Source organism: Lasioglossum baleicum, chromosome 17 (assembly GCF_051020765.1).
Source record: "Lasioglossum baleicum chromosome 17, iyLasBale1, whole genome shotgun sequence".
NCBI lineage: Eukaryota > Metazoa > Arthropoda > Insecta > Hymenoptera > Halictidae > Lasioglossum > Lasioglossum baleicum.
In genome coordinates this window covers 9,781,284-9,798,506 of record NC_134945.1, presented here as the reverse complement: position 1 = coordinate 9,798,506, position 17,223 = coordinate 9,781,284, and the positions used below count along the sequence as shown (strand labels likewise).

At 30.5% G+C, this 17,223-nt stretch overlaps 4 protein-coding genes across 6 annotated transcripts; 2 read left to right on the top strand and 2 right to left on the bottom strand.

Moving 5' to 3' along the window:
• The first annotated feature begins 800 nt into the window (after positions 1-800).
• Positions 801-5,049, top strand: LOC143217448 (uncharacterized). Of its 2 annotated transcripts, XM_076441740.1 has the most exons (5): positions 801-958; positions 1,943-2,001; positions 2,592-2,762; positions 3,221-3,354; positions 3,749-5,038. In XM_076441740.1, exons 1-5 carry the CDS (start codon positions 935-937, stop codon positions 3,922-3,924), a joined length of 564 nt encoding a protein of 187 aa, XP_076297855.1. In that variant the 5' UTR covers positions 801-934; the 3' UTR covers positions 3,925-5,038. The 2 variants fall into 2 exon arrangements, with proteins under 2 accessions (XP_076297855.1, XP_076297856.1); XM_076441741.1 differs by lacking the exon at positions 1,943-2,001 and having other exon boundaries at positions 807-954; positions 3,749-5,049.
• Positions 5,050-5,696: 647 nt separating this feature from the next.
• Positions 5,697-7,518, bottom strand: LOC143217451 (uncharacterized). Of its 2 annotated transcripts, none has more exons than XM_076441749.1 (2): positions 6,714-7,518; positions 5,697-6,412 (listed from the first exon to the last, which is right to left on the bottom strand). In XM_076441749.1, exons 1-2 carry the CDS (start codon positions 6,968-6,970, stop codon positions 6,157-6,159), a joined length of 513 nt encoding a protein of 170 aa, XP_076297864.1. In that variant the 5' UTR covers positions 6,971-7,518; the 3' UTR covers positions 5,697-6,156. The 2 variants fall into 2 exon arrangements, 1 of the variants encoding a protein (XP_076297864.1); XR_013010810.1 differs by lacking the exon at positions 5,697-6,412 and adding an exon at positions 6,484-6,633.
• A 1,660-nt stretch (positions 7,519-9,178) lies between these two features.
• Nd-b17.2 (NADH dehydrogenase (ubiquinone) B17.2 subunit) lies at positions 9,179-10,944 on the top strand. The gene is made up of 3 exons (XM_076442270.1): positions 9,179-9,335; positions 9,537-9,619; positions 10,587-10,944. Exons 1-3 carry the CDS (start codon positions 9,241-9,243, stop codon positions 10,826-10,828), a joined length of 420 nt encoding a protein of 139 aa, XP_076298385.1. The 5' UTR covers positions 9,179-9,240; the 3' UTR covers positions 10,829-10,944.
• Positions 10,902-14,606, bottom strand: LOC143217552 (uncharacterized). Its single transcript, XM_076441940.1, has 3 exons — positions 12,622-14,606; positions 11,720-11,879; positions 10,902-11,645 (listed from the first exon to the last, which is right to left on the bottom strand). The coding sequence occupies exons 1-3, from the start codon at positions 12,856-12,858 to the stop codon at positions 11,488-11,490; spliced, it is 555 nt and encodes a 184-aa protein (XP_076298055.1). The 5' UTR covers positions 12,859-14,606; the 3' UTR covers positions 10,902-11,487.
• Positions 14,607-17,223: the final 2,617 nt, after the last annotated feature.

Genomic DNA, 17,223 nt, shown 5'->3' with positions numbered 1-17,223 from the left:
TACAAATTCCCACTCGATACATTATGCGAAAATATCGACACAGAGTCGCCAGATAAGGGGAGGTAGCACGAATTGAGGGGAAAAAGTTACCCTCTTTCTGCCAGTACCAGATTAGTCACGTGACATTGTGACTTATACATATGTATATGGAACGCGTCACGTGACCGGGCCGTGACGGAAGCGTGGGGGAATAGCGTCGTAGAAGAGGACACAAGTCTTAATCTGGCGACTCTGAATGTACATCGACAGAAGAATTATTTTCCTACTATGTATTGTTCTTTACATAATTGCCACAGATTAGTTGAAATACTTTTCGGATCCACTCTATATTATCATAATAATAATATTTACCATTATTTTTTTAATTTGATCGAATGAGACATGTTGTTTCAGCGAATAATATGTATGCATTATTTATTGGAAAACCTAACATATGCATGCAGTAATAATTCTTTATTTTTTCTGTCTGTTTGTGTAAATTGTATTTATTTGTGTCAACCACAAGAGAAGTCCGTAAATAAGTCCGTGGTTTTTCCCCGAAAAGCATCGGAATATCCGTATAAAAAGAAAGTCATATTATTGCATATAAATTATGCGATCGTTTCATTTATCTTGATACGATATTGTATTGATATTCAACAGCTTTAAATCGTGTTACTTCAAGAATTGTTTACGCAAATATTCCTTACTTCGATTTGAAAGTAGAGGCAACTGGTTAGAGGCACGTGTGCATGACTGGGTTTCCTAGGTAATGTCGGGGATCTAACATGATTCGATCAGAATAAAACCAAACGAGGATCCCCGGGGCAGTCGGGAAAAGGGAGCTATGTAGCTGGTAGAGATATAAGAGCATCCTGGTTTATCGGAATTCTCAGTTTGTCCCGCGAATCATATAGTAGACAAACCGTTCCTGTTTGTGAACTATATCGTTACCATGAAGACGGAATTGTTGTTGCAAGTAAATCGTTATTATACGTAAAAGTGTGCTTTTGTTCATGTGCTTCTGAATATGTTTATATAGACGTTGGTTATCTATCGCAATTGGAAAAAGGACTTAGTCATTTTCCTCTTCTTCTCTTGTAACTATAGTTACAACCAGAATTGGGTAAAATAGATTTTTAACACGTTGGCTGTCGCGGTGGTCACCGGTAACCGGCGCTATTGATAAAATTATAGTGGTACTGAATATTAATGTATTCGTTTCGAAATGAACTAAATTATAGTGTAAGGTGCAAACTTTAATTGTCAAGTAACTAATAATAATTATTAATAATTCTCATCGTTCAGTAAACGTGTTAAAGAGTAGATAATAAATTCTTATTTATTTTAAAGTATGCGTGAAACTTTGAAAGCGAAATATTTTATTTGACACAATAAGTTTTTGAAATAATATTTTATTTTTAATGAATATTGGGAATATTTGGATTTCTCGTCTTGTGAAATATTTTATTTATTTTTAATATGTTTGCTGAAAATAATGGTTCGTATTTGATACAGTTATGAGTTCGAACATACAGCGTATGTTTATTTGTTTATTGAAGAGCTTGTTTCTTCACAATAGTGAAAGTGTTAGAAAGCAAGATACTGGTTTTGAAGCCAATAATACTGGTTATAATTAATATTAATAGTAAAGAAAATAATATTTATTTTCTGCTTTTAGTATAAAGAGTAGAAAATTTTCCAATTGCGTTATATGACTAATGAAATTTTCATCTTTTTAATTATTTTTCTAAAAATGTCAATCAGTACTGTCACGGTATGTTTCTGAAAAAATGTCATTATTTGGAACAGTATATTTTTTATTTTATTATTGTAAAAGTGCATTAACCACGTTGATGGATCATTATATGTTACCGCGTCGAAAAATAAAATTTAAGCATAACGAACGAGCTCTATATGTATAGAATTAAGTATCATATATAATTGTTTTTATAATTTCTAGTTCACCTTACTTATAACGATACTGTTGGTTACGTTGGGTGAGGGACTCTTCTTTAACTAGTAAGAGATTTTTTCAGTTTCATTTTTGTAGATGCGCATGCATATAAAATTGTTATTAAAATAATAGAAACTTGTTTCCTAGACTGCTAATATGTGTATGATTTTCGTTGTAGATATTGTAAAATAATGATTAGACTGCGGGTCTTGATGTAAAATAAAAATGTTCTTCGTCAATTATAAAACACTAAAACCATATAAAAATTTCTTTCCATTTTGAACAACTTTAATAAATTGAAAATAAGATATGGACGTTCTTAAATTGTCTTAATATTTTTACTGTTTTATAAATTACATCCACCAATTTTTTGTCATAAATGCATAAAATCCGCAGTCTAATATAATGAGTTTTACAAATTTTAAATTATGTATTTTAACCTTTTGTACTCCGTTATGTAGTAGCTTAAAGAATTGTTACGTGAAATATAAATTGCACATAAGTACATATGTGTTTAAAAGTAGAATTTGAAAAATATTTTTAATTTTCAGAAATCGCGCGCGCGCGCGCGCGCAACGCCAACAATTATTTGGAGTGCAATGGGTTAATGTTTAGTATACTGAAATGTGTTATACAAAGGATATTTATGTTTCAGCCATAAGAAACTTTTATCAAATATCCTCGACTCGTTAAAGGATAAATTAGAAACAAAAAAGAAGCCTTACGGAATACAGCATTATCATTGGCATTACTATCCAGTGGTGCATCCGTTATCTGGATCATTCACAAAAGCGCCTAAGAAGCATGAACTGGACGGCCTTCATCAGTACGTTTATAATTGAGCATGGAATTTCAAGTATCTTTATCAAAATAGAAATGAAATGTTAATAATTATGGTGATTTAAACTTTTTTACATCGATTTACAAGCACATAATAATAAAAATTTAGTGCGCTTAATAAATATACTTTATTCTATGAAAAGTAACACCTTAATATTTATTAGAGAATTTATTTTGAATGTATATAGTTTGACGTGTTAACATCACATTACACGTACATGTTATAAATATAGTATTAGGTTGGGGAAAAAGAAATCCATCATTTCTCCCCGCTTAAGGTAACTTAAAAATAATGGATTTCTTTTTCCCCAACCTAATATATTGAAATTTTCATGATGATTTTAAATAAACATTCCTTCGTTTTGCTTTGTTTAAAATGACATGATTATTTAGAACATGTAACTTATTTATCAATAATTTAATAATAAGAGATACTATGTTTAGTGATAGTCTGACTTCACTTGGATGGTCACACTATGAATATAACCATATTCCTCAGCCAAAAATAAAAATCCCGTCATCATTGTCACATTCGTGGGATACAATTATACTTGAGCCAACTCATCATGAAATTGTTGGTAAGTCTCCAGTTATTTGTCTGAATTTATTTTCCATTAGTCTTACTTAAGGAAAACTGATAACTTTTGATTTTTGTAATCTATCAAAACTTTTATTTTTTAATAACAAAAATAATTAAAATACAACGGAATACGTTTCAGAGAATACTTCAATTTTTACGACACTTTATTATACATATGGTATATAAATTAATTAACTTAAGCAATGCAATTAATGTAAATTAATATATACGAAGAAATAGTAAAAATTATTAATTTTTACATGTTTTTAATATACTAAACAAAGTATTAATCGTAATCGTATGTAATATATTCGCGAGTTGAAACTTTAAACACTTCAGACTGTAAGTATATTTCAGTAAATTATTACATAAATGTTTAAACAATTTTCCAGAAGTAGATCATCCAGAAACGGCCGATCACAGTGAACATGATAGTATACTCGTTGAAGTCCCAGGTAATAAAAATATCTACATTGGAAGCGAACACCCGAAAGATCTTAAAGAAGTAAAATATGGCCTGCTGGCATCACTTTTTCATAAAAGCTCAAGTTCCAGCAATCACATATAATCGTGACAATTTATAAGGAATAATTGAAGGCATGTTCGTTAATAATGTTGGTAGTCACTTCTATGGCTAGAGTTCTATTGTAGCCAGTCCTCCATTGTCGATTAATAAAATTTACGCGACTACTCTCGAGTATAATTCAGTTGACGGAATTAGTTTTATACATATGTAATAAAAATAACAAATGGTGCAATTCTATAATATTGAAATTTTAAATAGTGTTAAATTACAACAACAATTACAATTCTCTAAATTGCAAAAATATAATGCTTGGTTTTCTTAAAATTTTCTTCCCCACCGTAGATTACATGTTCCAGTTTATATCTCATAAATAAATAAAGGTAATTCAATACAAATCTACTAATAAATACTTTTCCGTTTCTTCTTTTTCAAATTAATAAAAATATTCTTTACATTTCACATGTGAAAAACACTACACACGTTTATTTTGATATAAGTATTTTGAACGTTAGGCGATATACATATATCTACTTCCCCGTAAGAATTATGATGGTAAATGTTACTCTAGAAATCAATCGGATTCATGAATTAGCATTTTATATTATTACGTTTATCGTATGACAAATTTTGTATAAAATCGTATAGTTACCTAAAATGGTTTTAATAGAGTGCGAATAAATTAATATTTTTTATTAATAATACAACGCGACAATATTCTTACACATTGTTAGATTCTCTGTTTAGTATTGTTAACGATGTTATATATTTTATTTATATTTGACAATATATATTTTTGATTTTGTTGCCTTTCATCCGTTTGTTTTAATTTCCGATGGACGTGAGACAATATTATATGCATGGTTATTGCGTGTGCGCATGAAATATTTTATTTTATTTTCGCAATATTATACTATAACATTATCAATGTTTACTCAAACTGACATTCTTGTGAATCAATTTATAAACAGAAATGGAATATAATTTATTTCCTATTGACTTTTTAATATTACCATGCAGTTAGTCAACAGGAAATAAAAGAATTTTCATTTTTTATTTATTCATTACTATACCCTCGTTTATATATACATTAGTATACCCTCTATGCACTTATATATGTATATATTTGACAATAATCGTGTCAAATGGTATTTTCAACTGCTAACCAATATTGTATCATATAAATAATAGGTAATATAATATTTAAATTAAAGTTAAACAGTTAGGTATACCAACAAGCAATTCATTATATTTTTCCAAAAATATTAACTTCTTTTAGAAAGGTATATGTATAGCCATCTGTAAGTATTTCATCTTCTTTATTTCTTCTAATTTTTTCTCATTCCACCTCGAGTTTATCTTCTTTTGCCTTTCACCTCCCTTTCTAAATCTCCTTATTTTTGTTCTGCTTGCGTTGAACGTGAATGTATTTTTATCGAAGTATTTTTCCAATTCTTCTTACCATACTTTCGATCTCTTTCGCATTCTTTGTTATTACCAACAGGTCAACTGCATATAACAATAAACGTACTCTTTTTCCCTAACTTTCAGCCCACCTTATTACCTTTCCTTCCTCATTGATAATTCGTCTCCTACATCCACTTTTACCAAGTTAGACAGGATCAGGTTTAACCCTCATAACTTTTTAAAATAGTTCCTCTTCTTGCACAATTTAATTCGACCGTCTGTGTTTTATTCGTATTTTTTATACTAGCTGTAAGCAGAATCGTCAGATTAAGCCTTCTGTCCCCACTCTATTTTCCCTTCTACGATGCACTTCCCCACGCTTTCGCTGTGGTCCGGTCACGTGACGCGTTTCGTCTCTGTCATGCATGTGTCATAATGTCACGTGACTAATCCGATGCTGGCAGAGAGAGGGTAGCTCTGTCCCCTCAATTCGTGTTCCCTCCCCTTATCTGGCGACTCTGTGTACATTACTTATTTCCTTCCAAGATATTTTCGCATAATGTAGCGGGTGGGAAATTAAAGAAGAAGGAAAAGCAAGAGTGGGAGAAGAGTGTGAAGAAACAATGGTAGCATTTTTTCTAAAAAATATTATATGTATGTATTGGTATTTCAGCTCATTGACAAACGCATCATCGTCACAGTACGGTTTATAATACTAAAAAAATATGATCTCTATTCATTTGTTACATTTTTATTTCAATTTTCGTAGAATTTTCTCTTACAAAGTTTATAATTGCGAGTCTTGTTTCATTCTTCAATATTTGTAGTTTCGATTTTTTTTGTTGTGTTCGTTTTATGCATACGTTTCGTTTACAAATAAAGCTTAAGTTTGTTATAGTTTTTCTGCTTCTTAACCTCGATGAGCGCTTTATAAGATGTTTCCATCAACCGAGATATAATCGATGGCGGTTTCAGCTTTCTTTCTTCTATCCGCACATTTTGTTGTTTCTCCCGATGTTTTCTGATATTGGTGGCGAGAGCTTGCATGTATTTCCGATCGGTAAATCGTACAATATGAGAGCCCATTACTTCATCCAGATATGATTTCACGGGTGGGTAATTTATTCTGCAAGAGCAAATGCAAAGTCACATCTCTCACTCCCCCTCCCCCTCCCCATTTCCCCCTCTCTCCCTCTCTCTCTCGCTCTCTCTCCCCCTCTCTCTCTGAAAAATACACACTGTCACGTTGTTCAGTTTTCGGTACCCGTCTGAAGGCTTCGCCGCTCGGAGTTTTTGCGTGACAGAACTACAGAACTATTTTATATAATAGAAAGAAAAGATACGACTCTGGAAAAGATACAACATTTTTCGGTTGTCTCAGAAGAATGTAATTTTGTATAAAAATCTTCAGCGTATCTGTGACTTACGCGTATTTCACATGATCCGTTTCCCACCATTTTAAGGGCGTTTCATAGGGGTCCTGTCTGGAAACGAACATTTTCCGTATTTTTTCATTTTCTCTTTCTTTCTTTCTCTGTGCCGCTAACTTTGCTGCTTTCTTCTTTGCTGCTTCCGCTTCTGCGGCCTCTTTCTTTAATTGTGATTCTAGAGATGCATTCCGCGACACATTTTTTTTCGATTTTTTTGTCTTAGGTTTTGGTTCTATGCTCTCTATCGATGACATTTGTATAAACGTATTTTCAATTCTTTCACACGATTATTATTGAAGCTATGAATTGTTTGACTACCGATCGAATTTACAGTATCAGATGTGATTTAATGTTGAAAGTGTAAATATTAATTGTCAAGTAAAGATTTTGTAAATGAATTTAGCAGATTGAAGAGGTGAAATAAGTATATATACGTATGAGATTATATCGATTACATCGTTGTAGCTTTGGCATTAATGGATTCGATATATTTTTATAAATAGCATTTCCTCACCGCATTTTATAAAATCATCTAAAAAATATAGATTATTATTGTTGGAACTGCTGTTAGTTATTTGTTTTCAAGGTGTTGGGATGTGCTTTAAAGCGCATGTTTATCATTTACACACAGGTCGAACTGAAATTATTCTGAATAAATTAAAATTCAGTCGCCAATATTCCGATCAATGTTTGCTAAACCTTGACCTCGCATAGACGCACACAGTTCATAATTAAACATTTAATGATTAAATGCGTTTCTCACACGTACGATGTTAGACAAAAGTGCGTTGTTGCAGCGGAATTATACATGTACAATAATGCATGCATATATGCATATACATATTATGAAAATGAAATAATATGATCTATTCCAGTATTCTGTTTCGGTACAAAATTCTCCTGGGTCTTATCAACATTTTTTTTAAAAGTAATGCAATAATGTACAATGAAATATGATATTTTTATTACTGTTAATATAGAGAGTTAATAAATCATCCAGCAATAGACTTCTACATTACTGCGGGTCAGTGCAGCAACGCATTTCACCCCTTGCCCTACGATTTATTTTATGATTTCAGTGATTAAAATTTTTTTAGTGATTCTTATGATTTCCTGAAAGAGGAAACACTTTGTATCTATTGTACACCTATATGTTCTTCAATAGCTGTACATTAACAAAACAAAAATAGAATTTAATTTCGATCTAAAAGAAATTAATAGCATATACCCAATCAGCCAGGCCTGCCTCGAGCAGAAATCGAGCAGAAATCGAGCCCATCTGCCGGGCAGAATCCAGGACCGAGCGACCAGCATTGTGCCCGAGCAGCTTCTGCGGGGCCGGGGCCGGCAGATTCCCGGTCTTTCGAAGAAGTAAGAAGCAATTATAATAATATTTTATATAACGAGAGAAATGACAACAAAATTAAGAGCAATAATGTGTATAATAATAGTAATATACTAATAATAAAAGCAATACTAATTTTATGCAATATTCACGTATACCCTTTACTTTAATGTTAAATGTTATTATCTATGTATTTATTCTGTTAATATTATTTATGTGAATTAGGATGCAAATAAGAAATTAATTCGCAGTTATTATGATAATTACGTTATTTATATATACATAAGAAAAATCATTTGGAATATACTTGGAAATGTAGTGAACAATATGTGACAATTTATTGTATCTTTTGAAAATCATTGGGCAAACTACGACAACTTACTTTTGTTAAGATACAGAATATAATTCTATTGACATTTAGAACATTAATTTTATGAAAATAAATACATATATGATTAAAACATAGTATTTGAATATTCCCGCGTGCGCAATCGCAATGCTCAAAGATCGCAGATAAAGATTGTTTTCAATGATCTATAACATCTATAATGTGAATGTGTCATAATTATACAACGTCAGTTATAAAACGTTTACAAAATTCACAAAATTTAGATTTTTCATTCCATTACTAAAATAAAAATATATTACTATTCTATGATTATAGAAAGAATATTCATTATTTTCAAGAAGAAAAATTTTAGGCACTCTTCTACAGAATATAAACATTTTTTATAGCTGTAATACATGATATAAAAATACACAACAAATGATACAACATTGTATACATTTTCGTTGTAAAATTGGTTTATTACGCATTTGCATTATGTTACATCACTGACATACAGGGTGTCCCAAAATTCTTTCAACAGCCAGAAAAGTCGGCCCGGCGCGGCGCGCCAACTGTCTATTGGCCGACTGTGCCAACTCGCGTCTAGGTCGTGCTGTGATTGGTCCGTGTTTTTCGTTAATAACTCCTAAACAAAGTCGCGGATAACATTTTTGGAAAGGAAAATGTTGCTTCAAATGGCTTCAAAGGCTTCAAATGATCACAGGAACCTCCACTGATATCAGTGGGAACCTCCCATTTCCGGCTGTTGAAGGAATTTTGGGACAGCCTGTATATGATCTATGTAGTTCAGGGTCTGAATTCTGAATATTTTCTGGTAGTCAGAAGCAAATATGGCGAAACAATTGGGGTTAGATAAAATCGCCAAATTTTTTCACGTAATACAAGCCAATGGGGGTATTTTTAAGTCCATACGGACTATATACAGGTTATTTTAATATTAAATATTAATTTCGATCAAATTTATATGAATATTTTTTTGCAAAAATTCTATACAAATTCCTTGCTTATAAATCTAACAATAGTCTCCACTTTAAAAAGTCTACTTTATTAATATAAACACTATTTAGATCATTTTTGTATAAATATGTAAAAACATAATATATTCTTCTATGTTGAAATGTTTTAGGACGGATACAATAAAAGCTGGAACCTTGGTAGGTGTAGATTCAGAAGGCAACAAGTACTATGAAAATAATTCGTACTTTTACAGTAAGTTACTCTATAGAAATATTGTTACAGTACTTATATCTTTATTGTAGTTGTAAGAAAATTTAGTCCTTTTTATACTATTTATAGCAATCATTAGACTGCGGGTCTTCATGCAAAATTTAAATAAAAAGTTCCAAACTCAATTGTTAAGAACAGAAGATACATATATATCCACTGTCTCTTTTAATAATTTTAATAAGTCGTGGATAATATAAAAGAGAGTTCTCGTAAATTTATCTAATCTCCTTACAATTTTATATTTTACTTATTCACTTTAGTTATAAATGCATAAAATCCACAGTTTTATAATAACTAGACTATGGATCTTTATGCAAAATAAAAATATTTTGCATTGATTATGGAAAGTAGGAATAATATAAAAATTGATTTCATCCCTTAACGACTTGGTTATATAAAAAACAACAGAACAGCATTCTTGTAGTTTTGAAATCTTTTCCTGTTTTATATTTTACTGAACCAATTTCTTCATAAATGCATAATGATCCGCAGTCATCAATCAACAACATATGATAATACTATGATGTCAATATTTAATGTAATTTTGTAAGTCTATCTAGAATTTTTCATACATATAAATGTCACAAAGCCTTAGCCACTTAGCATGTTCGCGATCAGTGTCACACATGTGTAATGATCACGATTTTATATATTTCTTGAAGAAAATCAAATGAATTTTGTACATGTGGTAACTTGTAATTCTAATGCATATCATGATATTCTAAGTAACTTTTCTATGATAGTATTCTTTTTTCATATTTTGCGAGAAGATATTTAAAAGAATATTGTAATTATGAAGGCTATCACTGAAATAAATACTGGTCATGAGTATGTTAAAGTAGTTTCAATGAGTATTTAATTATTTTCATATAATGGCTTTAATTAAGATCAAAAATTATAGCAGCACAAATTTTTTAAAAACATGCTTTACATGTTTACTATATGTTAGGTTCCAACAGATGGGTAATATATGCAGATAAATATGGTATGGACTATGATGCTTCTCAAGTAACACCTGAATGGTACGGTTGGTTACATTATAAAACAGATTTACTACCGCACAGAGACCCTACGCGACCAAAATATAAGTGGATGGCCAAACATAAACCAAATTTATCTGGTACCAATGAAGCTTATATGCCTTATAGTACTGTACCGCCAAAGATCCAACCTTGGAAACCACAGCAGTAACATACTTTAGTCGTATAACATCAAATAATAGAATTGATTAGGCTTATCATAACAGTAATAAGTATAATATGTATATTATGTAATTAAGTGTAAATAAAGTCATTATTAATACAAAATATGTATTAATGTATGTACTAATGCATATTTATAGAAAACAATTATATTTATAATTATTTTGTCTGCTATTATATATATATATTTTTTTCATTATAACCTTATCTTGTTACTGTCCACTGCAGAAGGTTAAGCTAAAGTCTTCAAAATTAAAAGAGATGCTAGAATCGTGGTACATGAGACAAAATCCGACAAATCGGAATTCCGCCTGCAAAGTCTGTACCTGTTTATACTCAAATTCCGACCCATCTGTCGCGTCATACGCTCGAAAATCGACAAGTTTTTTGGTCAGCAAATTCTCGTAGCAAATACGAATCAAATTCTGCCTCAAGGATAGCCTTGGCACCAAAATGACTGCCTTTTGCTTGCAAAGTACGATTACAAACTTTATATTCTATTTATTTTAATTCATATTCTATTTATGTCGTTTTACAGACTAAAACAGCACAAAAAATATAAACAGCAAGCATTTTATTTGATATTTAATCTCCATGCTCGGTAGTTTTACAGATACAAATACGCTGTTGAGACCAGTAAATTATACATTAATAGTTACGATATTTCATTGGCGTGTAATATTGTATGATTGATCGCAATTCATTCGGATGATTTTGTTGCATAAACGCCATAAGGGTTTCTGCATACTCCATTTGTTGCGGTGTACAACGACGACAATTGTTGTTCAATGCTTCCGGCAACAATTCTAGGAAAAATTTATACAGATCTTTAACTATTTATCAATATACATATACAGGGTGGTCCACGCAACTTGCACACCTATAATAACTTCCAAAGTATGCGTTGCACGAAAAAGTTTTGTATACAGAAGTTGCAGGGTCTGAAGGGGTACATCATGTAGTGTATTTATTTTTTTACAGGTGGACGCGCGAAAAGGACATGTGAAGGTCAACTTCGTTTTTTTAAATGGAATGAGGTATTTTTTAATACATCAATCGATGCAGCTGGACATTCGTTATAAAAAAAGTACTAACCTATGTATGTCGAAAAGTTAGTAATTCAGGAGATATTTCAATTTAAATAGCTCTAAAATACCATTACTGTCGTACTAAGACGTTAGTGTTTACTTACTTGTGTAACATCTTACAAACGACAGTAATGGTATTTTAGAGTTATTTAAATTGAAATATCTCCTGAACTACTAACTTTTCGACATACATAGGTTAGTACTTTTTTATAACGAATATCCAGCTGCATCGATTGATGTATTAAAAAATACCTCATTCCACTTAAAAAAACGAAGTTGACCTTCACATGTCCTTTTCGCGCGTCCACCTGTAAAAAAATAAATACACTACATAATGGACGCCTTCAGACGATGCAACTTCTGTATACAAAACTTTTTCGTGCAACGCATACTTTGGAAGTTATTATAGGTGTGCAAGTTGCGTGGACCACCCTGTATATATGTGCACAATCCAATGCACAAAATACAAATATATTTTTAGAGATCATTTCATAAATAATTATATAATAAGCATTTACTATTCTATATTAATGGAAAATGTTATTTGAAATATTTATATACATATATATATTTGACTTTACAGGCTCATATAATACGCGCGCGCGCGTTATTTCAATCGTTAAATAATTGAATATTTTTACATTAACTTTCGTACGCTGGTCATTATAAATAAAACCAACGAGAACTATAAAACATGTTTTATATACGTATTGTATATACAATACATAATACAATTCGTCGATAAAAACTGCTTGTACTTACTTTTAATCGCTCTTCCTATAACATTACACGGTGCCTGATCTAACACGCAACTGATTTGCTTCTGTAAGTAATATTTGTTACTGGTCACGAGGTGTAATACACTCTCTTGCGCTTGAAGAAGACTCGCAGAAACAAGTAAAGTTACAAGAAAACAGTGTTGAAGTTTCATGTTTGCGTCGCGCGCGTGATTATTAATTAATTCCTGTATTTTTGATCGAACGAACGTTTTAGTTTTGTTCTATACACGCGAAGATACAATACTAATATATATATTTCACATTTCGGAATTCCTTTTTATATTCTAGTCCCTCCTTCTGGGTAATTCTTAACTGTAAATGGACTGTAACATTCATCCCTCGTTAATTATACTTTCATACTCATTAGCTAAAAGCTATTATCGAAAGACTTTGATAATGATGATTATATCCTCTTGGTATTCATACATTTTTACAAAATACATTGTAGACGACACGAATCTTTCTCTACGGTTATTCTCGTATGTATAAGTTACGCAAATACGCACATAACTGATCACTAGACTGTGCATCTTTATGCAAAATAAAAATTTCTTATCTAAATTGCAACAAATTGGAGTGAAATAGAAATTTATTTTCTTCCCTATTATGTTTAGTAGGTTGAAAATAATATAATAGTATGTTTAAATTTTCCTAATATTTTTGCTATTTTAAATTACACACACTCATTTTTGTCATAAAATGCATAAAATCCGCAATCTACTGATCACACACACTTTAAATCAGAATAACCTTTTTATAAATGGACCAAGCGACTTCAATTTCTGTGTAAGGCTAGAAGGATTAGTTTAGTAAATGACGTGTGATAAATATGTTGAAAAAATGCATTTGATCGGAATTGAGAAAAACGATAGTAAATATTGATTTTTACAACTTTTTTAGCTGGGCCAATAACGAAAATTTAAAAGATGTGTTCTGTAAACTCGTATAAATTGTATACATTCTGAAAATTTCATCGAAATTGGTTAATTGGTTTACGAATTATAAACTTAATAATAAAATTGCAATTTTTACAGTGAAGTCGTTTGGTCCACTCATAAAAAATTAAGTTGCTTTGATTTAAAGTGTGTGAGGTCAGTTATGTACGTTACTGCATAATGTATATTACATATACATATATAGATATTGTAGGTACAGATGTAGATCATTTTACATTAACAAAGCCAAGGAACTCGGACATTATATTGGGGCACCCTGTATAAAAGATTTAAAACGATTAGTCTTAACTAAAAAGTAATTATTAATTGTTCTTCGACACATATTCTTTGTTCTATTTTTATGTAACATACACATGTTTACAAGTATTACCTTTTGTTACTGTGTATCACTAAATCTAGTTTTACATCGAAAGATAGGGAATGTTCTCCTAATAATAATAAGAAGAAGAAATAAAATCAATAATAAAGTATATACAGACCACAAAAATTTTGAACAATTTTCGGAATTTTAAATCACGGAGAAATATATTCAAATACAAAGGAGTTTCCGTCATTAGAAACTATGGGAAGATCAAGGGACAAGGTAGAAAGTTCCGAGCCTACGTTTGGTTTTGTCGCAATACGGAGGAATGATGAAGTTGTTTGAAACCGTAATACACCTTGCATTCTAATCAGCTTCATGATTGTCATGTCGAAACGTATGCGTCAAATGTATAATTAGAAGAAGTGAATAATATCAAAACAATCTTGTATATTTTATTTGCTTCATTATATACTGTGCCATTTTTTATTCTTTTCGTTGTGTCGAGCATAATCTGTTTATAAAATATATTCTTTTTATACATAGTATATTTATAAAATTCCAGTACATGTTGTTTTATTTGTCCAAAAAAAATTAAAGAACATATTTTCATATTATAGAAACGTTATTTCGATAATGCAAATCTTAAAAATATTTATCATTGCAGGGATTATATATCAGTGTGTAAGTTGAGAGTGTTTGCAATTACATACGTAATGAAAATATTAGATGTAATTTTTATTACTAAGATAAAGGAATCAAATACTAGACAGATGAGACATTTGGAAATAATTTATTCATCATTACTGTAATAGTATTATATAATAATCATTCGTTGCCATATTTACTTATTCTTATTATAAGCAACAAAACGTTATAGTTACAATGCAGTAATAAATGAAATATATTATAATAAACCACACAAACGTTAATAAATAAAATTGAATAAAATATTCTGTGAGAGATAGATCATCAGCTCACAAAAGATTCAGCAATGTATGACGATCATGCTGCAGCACGTGCAATGTTTTCGAGAACAATGTCAGGGTTGTTTAGTCGTAAGCACTGCATAGATATTAGATATTTCATTGATTCCTTTGTATGCTTAATAGTTAAAACTTGTAGTTTATGTAAGACATACATAACTATAAACAGATATATGTAACAGCTATTACATCGACATTTCGGAATGCGTATGGCAATCAAATAATTATATTTATCAGCTAGGGTGTTCAATTTATTTAACGTTTAGGGTGTTCAATTTATTTATTTAATTTTTCGTGTCGTGTATATATTTATGAGGTAAATCTTCATAAGATTAATTATAAATTTTCCATTTTTTTTTTGTCTTATTGTCTTATTGTCGTTTTTAGTTTTTACATCTTCATTTTTGTGAAAAGTTTAGTTCGCATATTTAGCAGACTCCATAAATGCATGACATATTCAATTATAATTATTACACGATATCTTTGGTGATCAGAATCGAACTTACGTTTATACGGTCACTTTTCATAATGCGTTGGCGAATAAATGTTTCGATGATTCAAGGAATATTGATAAAACACTGGTACAATAACGACATCCCACTTTATATGTCAAAGCTGTTTCTGACCGTGAGCGAAATTTTGCACACGTCAGCTGAATGTATAAAAATCAAGCAAAGAGCAATGCAATTCTTTTGTTTTGATTAATATTTTTCCGATTTTTTTTTTATTTTTAAGAAGTAAAATAAATGTGGAAAAGTGATCACAATCAAATTCATATTTTAATACTTTATGAAACCCTATTAAAATAGGAGTTAGATATACATACTCCAAAAATTGACAGTTTTCTTATAAGCGATTATTATAGGATTCGATATACCTAAATGTAATTTTTAGCACATCATTTTTGGTGCTGAAACACGTTAGTCTGTTGCTGTACAGAGTCGAATAACGAATAACATATGCACAGTGAACAACGAAAGTATTTGAACGCACTTTAAAACAGTATAACTTTTTTATAATTGTACCAAACAACACCTGATGTTTTGTAAGCAATTAGAAGCATTGGCTTACTAAATGATCTGCAGAAAAGATTTTCCAAAAATTACAATTTACAAGGTTGCATGCAAAAATAAAAAAAGCATTTTAAAAAATTTTTTTATTTGGGCCTTTAATGAAAATTTAAAATATATGTTTTGTAGATTTATGTTAGTTATACACATGCTGAACATTTCATCAAAATCGATTAATATACCCAAGAGCTACACTTTCGGTCAGTTTCTGCTTAAAAAATCCACAGATTCTTACATCTTTCGATGCGTGTCGTTCTTTTCTGCGTCAACCGATTTCGATGAAATTTTCAGCATGTGTACAGCTAACATACATCTACAATACGCATATTTTAAATTTTCATTACGGGCTCTAATGAAAAAGTTATAAATGGTGCTTCTTTTACTTTCTCATGTAATTCTTGGCAATTGCAATTTTTTCGAAATCTTTTTTGCATGTCATCTGATAAATCAATTCTTCTAATTGCTCAAAAAAAGTCAGGTCGTTTGGTCCGATTATAAAAAAGTTGTATTGTTTTAAAGTGCGTTCAAATACTTCCGTGGTTTACTGTATGTATAAATGAAGACGAGATGATTCCTTATGAAAATATAAGAAATAAGTATAAAATAACAGTTTTTAATTCAAAGTCTAGTTTTCGAAACATCAATGAGATTGCATGGTTTGTCAAGCAACATACATATAACGCGTAAAAAGGTCGGGACTAATTAATAAACTATTATACACTTTCATGAGAACTTCATGAGAATTCATGCGTGTGTAATTAAACGGACACTGGTGTGTATACGACAGGGAGGCAGTCTCAGCAATGTTGCAATCGATAAAATAAAATTTGATTGATTAAAAATTTTCTTTGTGTTTTTCCTTCAACTCGGTAGCTTTTAAATGCTGCGTAAACATCGTTTATAAACAACATACAGCATGCATACACAGCAGATTCCGAAACTTTATTTCTTCGCAAACTAAGCCTCGGATAAACAAATTTATTGTTTTATATTTTTTCTTATATTTCCACATCGTACCTAATTGTGAAAGTTATTCGGCTACGTTCTGTATATATTAGGTTGTAAAGAAAGAAATGCAGTATTTTGTTCCTTTGTTTTAATTGTAATTTTACACCAATAAATATTTACCTTAATTTAATGAGTTATATATGTCCTTTTGAAGCTTGTTTTACGATCTATTTAATTATGCTTTTGACACTTCATT

What these genes read in the sequence shown, in the direction of transcription:
- LOC143217448 (XM_076441740.1), top strand. Translation starts at nt 935, where the DNA reads ATGAAGACGGAATTGTTGTTGCAA. An exon ending in AGACGGAATTGTTGTTGCAA is followed by an intron (nt 959 to 1,942) that starts GTAAATCGTTAT and finishes TATAATTTCTAG; the next exon opens with TTCACCTTACTTATAACGAT. An exon ending in AACTCATCATGAAATTGTTG is followed by an intron (nt 3,355 to 3,748) that starts GTAAGTCTCCAG and finishes ACAATTTTCCAG; the next exon opens with AAGTAGATCATCCAGAAACG.
- LOC143217451 (XM_076441749.1), bottom strand. Translation starts at nt 6,970, where the DNA reads ATGTCATCGATAGAGAGCATAGAACCAAAACCTAAGACAAAAAAATCG. An exon ending in ACGGATCATGTGAAATACGC is followed by an intron (nt 6,413 to 6,713) that starts GTAAGTCACAGA and finishes TTGCTCTTGCAG; the next exon opens with AATAAATTACCCACCCGTGA.
- Nd-b17.2 (XM_076442270.1), top strand. Translation starts at nt 9,241, where the DNA reads ATGGCGAAACAATTGGGGTTAGATAAAATCGCCAAATTTTTTCACGTA. An exon ending in TCCATACGGACTATATACAG is followed by an intron (nt 9,336 to 9,536) that starts GTTATTTTAATA and finishes GAAATGTTTTAG; the next exon opens with GACGGATACAATAAAAGCTG. An exon ending in AAATAATTCGTACTTTTACA is followed by an intron (nt 9,620 to 10,586) that starts GTAAGTTACTCT and finishes ACTATATGTTAG; the next exon opens with GTTCCAACAGATGGGTAATA.
- LOC143217552 (XM_076441940.1), bottom strand. Translation starts at nt 12,858, where the DNA reads ATGAAACTTCAACACTGTTTTCTTGTAACTTTACTTGTTTCTGCGAGT. An exon ending in ACAATACGTATATAAAACAT is followed by an intron (nt 11,880 to 12,621) that starts GTTTTATAGTTC and finishes TGTATTAAAAAA; the next exon opens with TACCTCATTCCATTTAAAAA. An exon ending in TACTTTGGAAGTTATTATAG is followed by an intron (nt 11,646 to 11,719) that starts GTGTGCAAGTTG and finishes AATTTTTCCTAG; the next exon opens with AATTGTTGCCGGAAGCATTG.